This window comes from Sander lucioperca, chromosome 22 (assembly GCF_008315115.2).
Source record: "Sander lucioperca isolate FBNREF2018 chromosome 22, SLUC_FBN_1.2, whole genome shotgun sequence".
Taxonomy (NCBI): domain Eukaryota; kingdom Metazoa; phylum Chordata; class Actinopteri; order Perciformes; family Percidae; genus Sander; species Sander lucioperca.
Genome location: NC_050194.1, coordinates 23,503,845 through 23,514,394, shown reverse-complemented (window position 1 = coordinate 23,514,394; position 10,550 = coordinate 23,503,845). Strand labels below are relative to the sequence as shown.

Sequence of the window (10,550 nt, the reverse complement as noted above, 5' to 3'; positions counted from 1 at the left end):
TAGGCTTATGTCCAATTGAACTTTTGAAGTTTTTGAAATTTCTTCCTCCTATTTAAAAAAAAATATATATGTATGTAATAAATTGTTCTAAATATGAATGTTTTTGAATCACATTACGAACTTCTTTCCTATATTCACTTCCATTAATATTCTCACCATGTCCCCTTACATAATGTGACAAGAGGAATCTTTCACAACACTTGGGGTGGTTCCCAGTGACCTTTTCACCTCGAAATACCTCCAGGGGCTCTAAACATGACAACAAACTCCAGGGAGCCAGGTCTCACCCTTGATTTGTTACCCAAATTCTGCTTGGAGACAGCTGACGCAGGTTGCAGTGACATCCACTTGTATTTTACATAATTTGAGTTCTATACTTTTCATTAAACAACCGCATTATCTTTTAAAATCAGATGAACTAAGTTGCTTAATTAACATTTAAGTGCTCATTGTGGCTTCAACCTCAAGATAAACGTTTGCCGGACCTGTCCGCCTAGTTTCATCTGATGGTAAAGGGGCAGCAGTTTCAATATTTGCATTGGGTGTTAGGTTTGCACACACAGTTTCTGCCCCAGCAGCACTGGCCTGTTGGTGCCCTTTTCCCTAAAGCTGAGGTTCACACAGAGTTCAGGCACAAATGAATGCAGAGTCAATCTGTCAAGACACCAGAGTGGCTCGCAGAAGTCAACTCTGGGGCCTCTCATACTTTAGATTTCTGCAGGTATTGCTTTTAATATTTAGACTAAAGACATTATAGGTCATTTAGTTAATGTTCTGGTTAATGCAAACTAAAAACTGTTATAAGGGCCTGTTAAAAAAAGATGTTTCTAGGAAATGGAAATCAGCAATCATTTGAAATATATCCGCATGAGTATGCAGTTCTCGCCCAACTATATTAAAAATTAATACAGTTCCACTAATAGAAGTTACAGTTGAAATACCATACGGCCCATTACTGTAAATTAGAAAAGGGCTCAGAGGTTTGTTGTCATGCTTTTTCTTTACTGAAAGCCAAAAGCTTTCAGAAGAGTCACAAGGCCAAGGACTGGGGAGGTGACACTCAATATGGTGAATAGTGACAGATTCAAAAACAGAAAAAAGGAAGGTGCAGAAAACAAGTGTGGGACTTCATTCCAGAGGTGTGATCCCTGCCATCTCTGTAGGCAATACCTCAGTGCTCCCAGCGGGCTCTCCATCTGGAGGTGTCAGAGTCGGTGCTGCAGCCAACACCACGGAGACAGATGTTCAGCTGGGGGAAGAGGAGGAGGATGTTTTTCACCTTCGGATCAGCGTAGCTCTCTTTGCCTTCTTGCTGAAGAATGTAGGGCAAGGAGAGGAGAGAATGGTTAATGGACACTGAGGGAGAAGAAGGACGATCATTTATGGTCGCAAAAATAATCACAAACTCCGTAGTGCAAACACCTGACTGCACAAACATGAGATCTATTAATACATACAGCAGCCAACCTCTTTCTCCTCGGATATCTTACACATCTTTAGCCGGCCCGCCTCCCTCTGCATTTTGTTTGAGATCAACCCAGTGCTGTTTGTACCCCATGCTGCTTGCAGTTGTTGTAGGCTCTTTTACAAGTCTATTGCCATGCTCACATCCTTGGTTTTCTACCAGTTCCTCTGTCGCATGTCACTCTGCAGGGTCCCAAGGCTTCAAAGGAAAACTAGATACAGTATTCATGGGATAACGGGGGGTTGGTCATCTAAGAGATGCCACAGAGGAGTCATTTTTGATTGCTAGTTATCAAACACAGCTAGTTAGGTTAGCGACATATGTTTATCTCATATACAGAACATACTTTAGTATGCTGACAAGTAGGGCTGCAACTAGCGACCATTTTCATTATCGATTAATCTTCCAATTATTTTCTTGATTGTTTGCTCTACAAAATGTCAGAAAATAGTGAAAAATGTCCATTCCAGTTTCTCAAAGTCCAAGGTGATGTCTTTAAATGTCTTGTCAAAGATATTCAGTTTAATGTGGTATAAAACAGAGAAAAGCAATAAATCTCCATATTTGAGAGGCTGAAAACAGCATTTTCTGCCATAATTGCATAAAAAATGACTTCAACGATGAATCGATTATCAAAATAGTTGGCGATTATGTTTCTGTCAAACAACTAACCGATTAGCTGACTGATCATTACAGCTCTACCGAGAAGACACAGAGATAAAAGAAGCATCTGTTAAAGTGTCAGAAACAGAGCACAATATTGACAATATTCTGATATATTTATAAAACGGGAGCTTTTCAGGAATAGAACGATAAAGTCATATTTCCATCATGGTGTTTTATTATCAAACGGCTGACCAGATAAATACTGGAAAGTAAGAAGCAGAGCTGCAACTAACGATTATCTTCGGTATCGATTAATTTGCAGTTTCTTATCTCGATGAATCGTTTGGTCTGTGAAACACCAAATGCCCATCACAAAATCCTAGAGCCCAAAGTGACGTCATCAAATGTCTCTTTTTGTTCAACCAACAGTCTAAAATCGGAATATATTCAATGTACTAAAATGTAAGACAATTAAAAGCAGCAAATTCTCACATTTGAGAAGCTGGAACCATCAAATGTTTGGCATTTTTGCTTGAAAGAAATGAAATGATTAATCAAAATAGAAGAATTGCAGATTCATCTTCTGATCAGGTGACTAATTGTAGCAGCTCTCGTAAAAAGTAAAAGCTGGAAAATTGAATCATAAAATCAGACAATTTAACCCAACGGTTGCATGACACTGTTCAAGGTGCAAACATCGATAGGTGAAAAGGTAAAACATGACAATGCATTTAGATATCCATATGCTTATTATTATTATTATTATTATTATTATTAATTTGAATGAAAACTACACTTTTTTAGCACTTCTTAAGAAGATAACAATGTGTTGGAAATTAGAAAAAAACTAAGGAAAACACCAGCAGTCACAAATGTGATTTTTATTTCTGTAGATTTTTACCAATAGTCATTTAATTTCCACAGTTCTTTCACTGTTGAAGCCTTGTGGAGAATTGCAGCCTAGTTATGAATGGCACACTCTCCTCTTCCTTTGTTATGGCACTGAGGCTCTTTTTAGCCCGGGCTGGGAGATTTTTGACAACCATCCCCCATCCGAGTTTAGGCTCTATTGGATCTGGAAGCGCCAGCCGACCTGAAGCCCCAGCCTCCTGGGTCCCCCTGCGACTGCATCCTTTCCCCACTCCATCAGCATAGTAACTGAGAGAGACAAGTGACTTGGCCAGGGTTAACGTCTTAATACTCCCTGGGATTGCCTCCAGGATCCAAATGGCTACCCCTAATAGTTTTCCTCCTCTGTGTGCCTGTCAGACCGCCATGACTATATGCCGTAAAAAAAACAAGACTAGCTGAGAGGCAGCGTAACGAAGCAGCACAATGAAATAATGAGGGGCGGTGAGGAAGAATCGAGCGCCCATGAAAGGTTTGGTGTAAAGATACAGGTCGGGAAGCGATGCTCGCTGCCCACACAGTGATGCCGCCCTGTCTGGATACTTTGCATGGCCAGGCTGTACACTTGAAATTAAACCGGCTTCTTCCTTTTAGAGCCCGGGGGGGGAACCAGAACTCAATCAGTGTCACGTCACATGGTTCAAAGCGGCCAATTCGATGCTGCCAGGAGGCTGAGAAATGCAAGGTGACAGTTCATTTTACCAGTGACAGTGTGTCGGTCTCGCTTGCTGGTTCTCCAGTCAATTCCCAGCGAGCAGTGAAGGTTGAGCGTTGCTGGAGACAGACAGCAGCTCCCCCCCTCCCTACCTCTCTCCTCGTCCTCACCACTCTCTCATCGACCCCGCTCTGCTTTGTATTCCAATTAACTGGACAGAGGGAGAGGCGTGCAGGATCACAAGCACAGGCAGACACACTCTTCTGGCATCCTTCCAGTTAATCCCACTGCTATCAATAGTGCTGTGCTTCCCATTTTCCCCTTCCTTTCCTTTCCCTTCCCTCACTCCTCAGCACATGACAAGGGCCAGTTGTTCCACGGGGATAATTTAGAGATTCTTCTTTAACAACTGCCTCTAGGGACAATGTCTTGGTAATGAAAAATAGGTCCCTCTCATACATTCATACATCACATGTAATAGAGGTATGTAATCACTCAGTCGAGTCAACGCACTGCGAGCTGTAACTGCTATCCTTAACAGACACCTCAAATAATGCTGAATTAATATTTAGAAATGGCTCATATATCCTAACATAATACAATTTGAATGATTTTCTATTCAATGCTCTCAGGGCTAACATTGATTTGAGTACAGGCTGAGGTAACCTTCCCGAGTCAGTCAATATGTGTGGCTGACTGAAGGTTGTAGATTTAGCGCAACACATTTGCTCTTCTGTCTTTTGTGTCCTCAATCTATCATCACTTTTTTACTTTGCCGCCACCAAAGCCCCCCCTACACTGACACATGTTTGAGCAATGGGTGGGTTGGGAATACAATGATTCTGAGGAAATCCGAAAAGTAAACTACCTCTTTTTATCTCCTCAAGCAACACAAACATTTACAACAGACCCTTAAGAATCAGGCCAAACACCTTCTTTTTTATCAAGGGTTTGAATATGCTTTGACATGTTTAAATTAGGGCCACATTTAAGCACCAACTTGAGATATTATCTATTGGAAAAGGTGACACCTATTCGTACAGAGTGATTTATGCCAAGGTTTAAAAAAAAATGGCATTTGTATAATCTGCAACTTGATTCCTTGGACAATTATAAGCTTTTTTTAACAACTCATTTTATGCAACAATAAAAAAAAGCCCCGTAAATCACATCACTTCCTTCTCTGAAAACAAATAAAGACAACCAGAGCCTGAAAGACAGGCATGGGTGCTTCAGTGTTTGTCCTTCTGTGTTTCTGGCTATCTTGAGAATGCAATGTGGTGTTTGTGTGTTTGCAGGGCAGGATACACACACTCATTCAACCACACACCCTTCATGCCCTGAGGATCCTCCTGACTCTCTCTCCTGGCTCTATCAGATCAGAGAGACCCGCTGTCCCTCCCCACACCGCAATGCAAATGAAAAGGAATGCGCTGATAAAAGGCCAGATCCTAAAGATGAGAGGGCAGAAGGAGGACAGAGGCAGCGAATGCTAAAGGGGGGAAGAGCCTCTTGGGGAGATGAGAGGTGGCAGAGGAGTCAGTGTTGGTAGTAGCGGGAGATCATAGCCTTGCTCCCCCTCAGCTGCGTTTGATACAGGGCTTTTGTCGCCCTTTCAGCGGTGCATTGTTGGGTGGTGTAATCCCCATCGGATTACAAAGAGCTTCCCTTTTCATATGGGGCTGACCCAGCAGGCAGGTGGCTGGGGCTCTGTGGAGCTGTCAAGGGGAGGGAACCTCTTTTCCAGGGGAGGGGACCCCAGTTCCTCTTACCTTCACAGGGGCTTTTTGCTGGAAGGCCAGTCAGGCGCAGGTCAACGTGGGGACACTTCTGACATGGGATTCAACTCGCTCTGACCTCGTGGCTTCCTGTAGAGAAGTGACAGGGAAAGAGACCATCATGAAATATCAAGCTTTCAACACGAAATACTTAAAAATACTGTAAATGATTCAAATATGACTATGCACTGAAAGGAAACTGCTACTAATGCTGCAGCTTTTTGTGCTATGTGGGGAAATATAGTTAAGTTTAGTTGAGTTTATTCACACGTTATTAAAAAACAACAACAATATGGCTTTATGCAAGGCAAAACATTGTGCAGGGTAGGTTAGAAGCCAAGAAAAGGCGTATAAGATACCACCCCTCTAAGTAACACATGTTACACTAAGCAACAGTGAAAATTAGAAAAAGAGTATGGGATGAATTACAATAAGATCTTAAAAGTCATTGTTGATTAGTGACCTTTTAAAATGTTTTTGAATGATGATAATGTAAAATGCAACAGCAGGGTATTTTTGTCACTTTTAATTGTGTTAATTTTCAGTGTTACATGTCTTTGAACTGCCGGGAAATTTTTTTGTAAAAATAAATACATAAATAATTAAACCCAATGTGCAAATTATCCATGTACACAGCCTTTTATTTTATTACAATTTAGATTTGCTTCAAAATGTTGCATAAGGACCCATTTTTATTATAATACTCAGGTCTGTTAGTCTGTGAAAAAACAATTAATGTTGTGTATGTGTGATGTTGCTTAGGATATAAAATACTTATCTTGCGAGATTAACTACACATTAGTTCAACATAGCCTTGACTGATATCCAGTGTGTTCTGTCGATGTGAGCAGAGTCTGATTCAGCTTTGGTTCTTTGATGGCTTTCCTTGTAGTGTTTCAGTAGTACTAGATCAATAAGGCGATAGTCAGACTCACCACTATTTCTATTAGTATTACTACTACCTCCTCTACACTAATGTCAACCGTGTAAACCTAGTCCAGTCCTTCCCATTGCCGTTCACCCTCTACTGGTAATGTAAACCATTCATCCATGCCCTGTCAGATATTAAGGGACCAATTTAGTGAAGCTGCATTCACGTGTTGTCAGAAATACCCTAATTCGTTTTCAAGCTTATATCAAAGACCCATTCAAGTGGTGATTACTGTAATTTAAACAGTGAAAGTGAGAATTTCTGATACCCAATTTGACAAGATGTGCTATTTGTATATCTGATTTATTAATTGAGCCTTAGCTGTTATAAATTTCATTGTTGTATGGCTTTGCTAAAAAACATCAGTTTAATCCCTGTGGATATGTATTTTCTTATCTTCATGCACAAGGCAGCTGTATTACAGGTCCCTGTTATGTTTTTATTTTCAGCGAAGCATCACTTAAATGTGAATGCACCACAACTTTAATTTACAGTTTAAAAAAAAAAAAGTTTTTAAGATGGTACAGGGAGGCAGCAATTGCACAATACAGTAACGTGCACATTAAAATAAGAACACTTTTAAAAATTCATTTTTACCTTTGTTGTCAAAGTCGTTGAAAAACGTACTAAGTGTGCAATAAAATAAAAACTTGAAGAATCTGTAAAAACATCATCTTAATGTACTACAACTCTGATTTACGATTTTACAACCGGATTAACCGATAGGGAGGATATGAGCACTTAAATGACGCGACCGCATAAAAGCATGGAAAAACGTATTTAGCTAACGTTTTAAAGTTAATGTCCACCTTTATTATTGTAAGGTTAAGTGGTAAAATATATGAATTTACTCTGAAACAATGTTGTTAGAGGAGGAACGTCGGCTGCCTTCAGAGGCCAGGTAACATTAAGCATGCTAGCTCTAACGGGCGGCCTCCAACCCTTTTTATACAGTCTATGCTCCAACCACGTCACTATAACGCTAAGTTAACTGATAGTGCTAGCTATCTAGCTACAAGCATAGACATATATAGAGTCTAGCTATATATATATATGTCTATGGCGAAGGAAAATCGTCTGCTAGCGTAAGTTAGCCTAATGTAAATATACAGCCGATAACGTTACTCTGTCTGAATGAGGTTCGGGTTGCTAAGCACTTACTTACCTTACCTACAGTGACCTAAAACAAATAACCGTCTCTGTCTAAAATAAGAGAATACCGGCGTTAAGTTACCATTTCCTGGCCAACGGTTATAGATAGCTTGCTAATTAGCAGGTCAGCAGCAGTGTGACAGCTCCCATAACGTTAGCTATATATATAACGTTACGGACAACTCCATTCTCCACTCGAAGCTAAGCTAACTGGCTGTGTGACTTCGTATTAAAGGGTAACATTGTGTGTATTATTTGTTTTCACCACAAAACGGGGTCATACTATACCAGTCACCATGTATCTGCTACCCTAATTCTGGAGGATTAAATTGGCACAGACTAAACAATACTGGCCTGACCAAAACATGACTTTGTATGGAGGGTTGGTCCATGTCCACACTAGAGGTAGAAAGGACAGCTGACTCCATTGCTTTATGTAAAAGTTATGATGAATCATTAACCCAGTACACTAGTATGCAGGCCTGCTGCTTGCTGTCTTCAGTTTCTGTTCTGCTTGGTGCAACTTTTTATACTTTGCAGGGAGGTCAGACTGCAAAAGATCAGCAACAGAGCTGGCTGGCAGGGATTCACTGTCTTGCCCAAGGACAATTCAACTTTCCAGATGCTTGCCAACCTGGACGTGTGAGCCCAGGTAATTTGGTTGAATATACTGTATGACCGATGGGATTTTTGCATTATTTACATCACTTCTAAATGTAACTGGACATGGAAAAATACAGTTGGTTGGCAAGTTTTATAAATCATTTTATCTTATCTATTTCCATTTGATTATAGGGCAGATGGACACGTACAAGGGAAAGCAATAAAAAGAGAGGCAGATATGTTATTTCAGCAGCAGACACCAGTCATATGCAAAGTTTACATTATCATGTTCAAGTGTTTTAAGCTGCTCATTTTGTGATTCACCACAAACACCTGCATGTACATCTGACGTTTGTTCTCATCTTTATCACAGGCAGTTTTGCTCGGCTCCGATTTTGCTAAAAGTATTCAATATAAAGGGGACGACCCCTACATAGGCTTTGTTCTTGACAGTGTTATTGTAGATCAGACATAGGGGTTTTCTCAGTGGCAGTGCAGAGGAAATTGTCATCAGTGCACCTGCTCCACCCCATTTTGTGCAAATCTAGATGCATGCACGGAAGTTAGGTTTCAGAGCTACAGGACACAGGTGGTTTGATACTAGGCTGTGCCAGGCTGTTGTTTCTGTCATGGAGCTGTAACAATATGACAGAGGCTGGGTGTACTCCGATAGGCTGCCTTGTGGAGTAAAAACTGAAGTGTGAAAGTGCAGAAAAGGTCTGAAAAGTCAGTTAACAAAAGTCTCTGGAGTTGGGCAGGTGAAAGCCAGGGATGGCGACAATCCCAATCGATATTAGGAGGCTTTTGGATGGTAATGTCTTTATTTATTTACTCTTAAAACTGCTTTTTTAAATAGTACAGTTTTATCTTACAATCGTGTGATTAAATAAGTGTTAATATGGAAAATGACATTTTACATACAAATGAGTTGATTCTACTGGTTTGGAACAGACAGACAACGAACTAAACCTAAAAAATGTGTCACATCTTTCTTTTTATTCTTCATTTTGTTGCTCAGAAAATCCTTGTACCTGCTCTTACTTCTAGTTGTACAAAAAAAAAAACTAGAACGTAAAAAACATTTCACGACACCCACAGTAGACTGTAAACTGTACAGTATTTGACTACATTTGCATGTACTGCAAGGCCAACAAACCGGGCCGTTGGAAGACCATTTGCATAACGTCAGTCTGTTTGTGTAACGTGGGAGAACATCAAGAAATTGAATCAGATAATTGATGTAGGCCTATCTGTTTTACAAAAATGGGTCTTGCTTTACTCGGTAACATTGCTATAACTTTGGCTATGTTGAACTATTATAATGATCAAGTTTGCAGTTCAGTTCAATACAATGGTAAAAAAAACTACTTCCTTTCTTCAGACATTTGATAATGTCATGCCTCTTTCTTTGGATGCAAGTGATTTTAACAGGTCAAACCACACAAAGAGTAGTTTTATGTTTTTAGGCCCCTAAAAAACAATGTACTGGTAAAATTATTTTGAAAATACAGCCCTCCTCCTGCAGCTCTGCCCTCTCTGTCCTAAGCCCCCCCCCCCCTTTATAAAGTAACCTGCACGAGTACATGGCCCTAGCTAGTTACATAAAAACTTGAATTAGCTACGTTTAGCAAAAGGCTAAACGATTAGCAACATTTTCTCTCCATCTCTGAAATGCTTCCCAGATATTGACACGTGTTTTATTGCATTTATTGTCAGACTCTTTCAGACTCTCTTTTTGAGAAGTCGTTGTTGCCAGTGCTGGAATAGCATTTTTTTCCTGCAGGATTTTCAGTTTTTGAACCAGGCTTTCACCATCTGAAGAGACGTGCACACCAATCTTCATTTGTAAAACAGCCAATAGAAACGCTTTCTCTCTCTCTGAAAGGACCTGTGATTGGCCAAAGACTCCCGTCACAGGCTAGATTTTCTAAAGCCTTAAAAAACAGAGCCATGAGGAGGTGCAGAAGTCTAGTTTTCTCTCAGACCACTTGAATTACAGTATGCTGAAGAGTTACTATGGAACTTTAGCCCAATGACTCCAAATGAACCGGCCTACCCCAGCTTTAAATGATCAAATATATGTACATAAAAACAAGTTGTGACAAAAACTTCAAGGTTGTTGTGTTGAAATACATTATATTATACAGGTGTTCATGTTGTTGTGTCCATCTGCTGTATGAGTATAAAGATGTATTTAATTTAAGGGATAAAACAGCACACAGCAGTTCTCAAACTTTTCAGAATTTTATCTTGAATTTTATGTTCATAGGTTATGATATTTAATGAGCATCAGGCTTGGGGAGGACAGATAGATCTGTCATTTACAACACCTAATTATGGGACCTTTCATTGTATAAAATGTGAGCAAGTGATGAGGGTTTTGTCTCTCACAAACATAAACCTGATCATATAATGTTCTATTCAGTGTTTGAATCCTTCAGAATTGTGTCC

The 10,550-nt window shown here is 40.0% G+C and overlaps 1 protein-coding gene and 1 long non-coding RNA gene across 6 annotated transcripts in view; one reads left to right on the top strand and one right to left on the bottom strand.

Moving 5' to 3' along the window:
* Positions 1-994: 994 nt before the first annotated feature.
* LOC116061307 lies at positions 995-7,659 on the bottom strand. Its single transcript, XR_004107688.2, has 3 exons — positions 7,510-7,659; positions 5,408-5,503; positions 995-1,312 (listed from the first exon to the last, which is right to left on the bottom strand). It is a non-coding gene; the product is annotated as an uncharacterized LOC116061307 (long non-coding RNA).
* Positions 7,660-8,637: 978 nt separating this feature from the next.
* The window catches only part of skap1 (src kinase associated phosphoprotein 1), a 31,595-nt gene continuing 29,682 nt past the window's right edge, over positions 8,638-10,550 (top strand). For all 5 annotated transcript variants that reach the window (XM_035997904.1, XM_031315404.2, XM_031315405.2 and 2 more), the window contains exon 1: positions 8,638-8,910. In XM_035997904.1, coding sequence (XP_035853797.1) covers positions 8,871-8,910 — 40 coding nt within the window. In that variant the 5' untranslated portion in view covers positions 8,638-8,870. The remainder of the gene's footprint in view (positions 8,911-10,550) is intronic.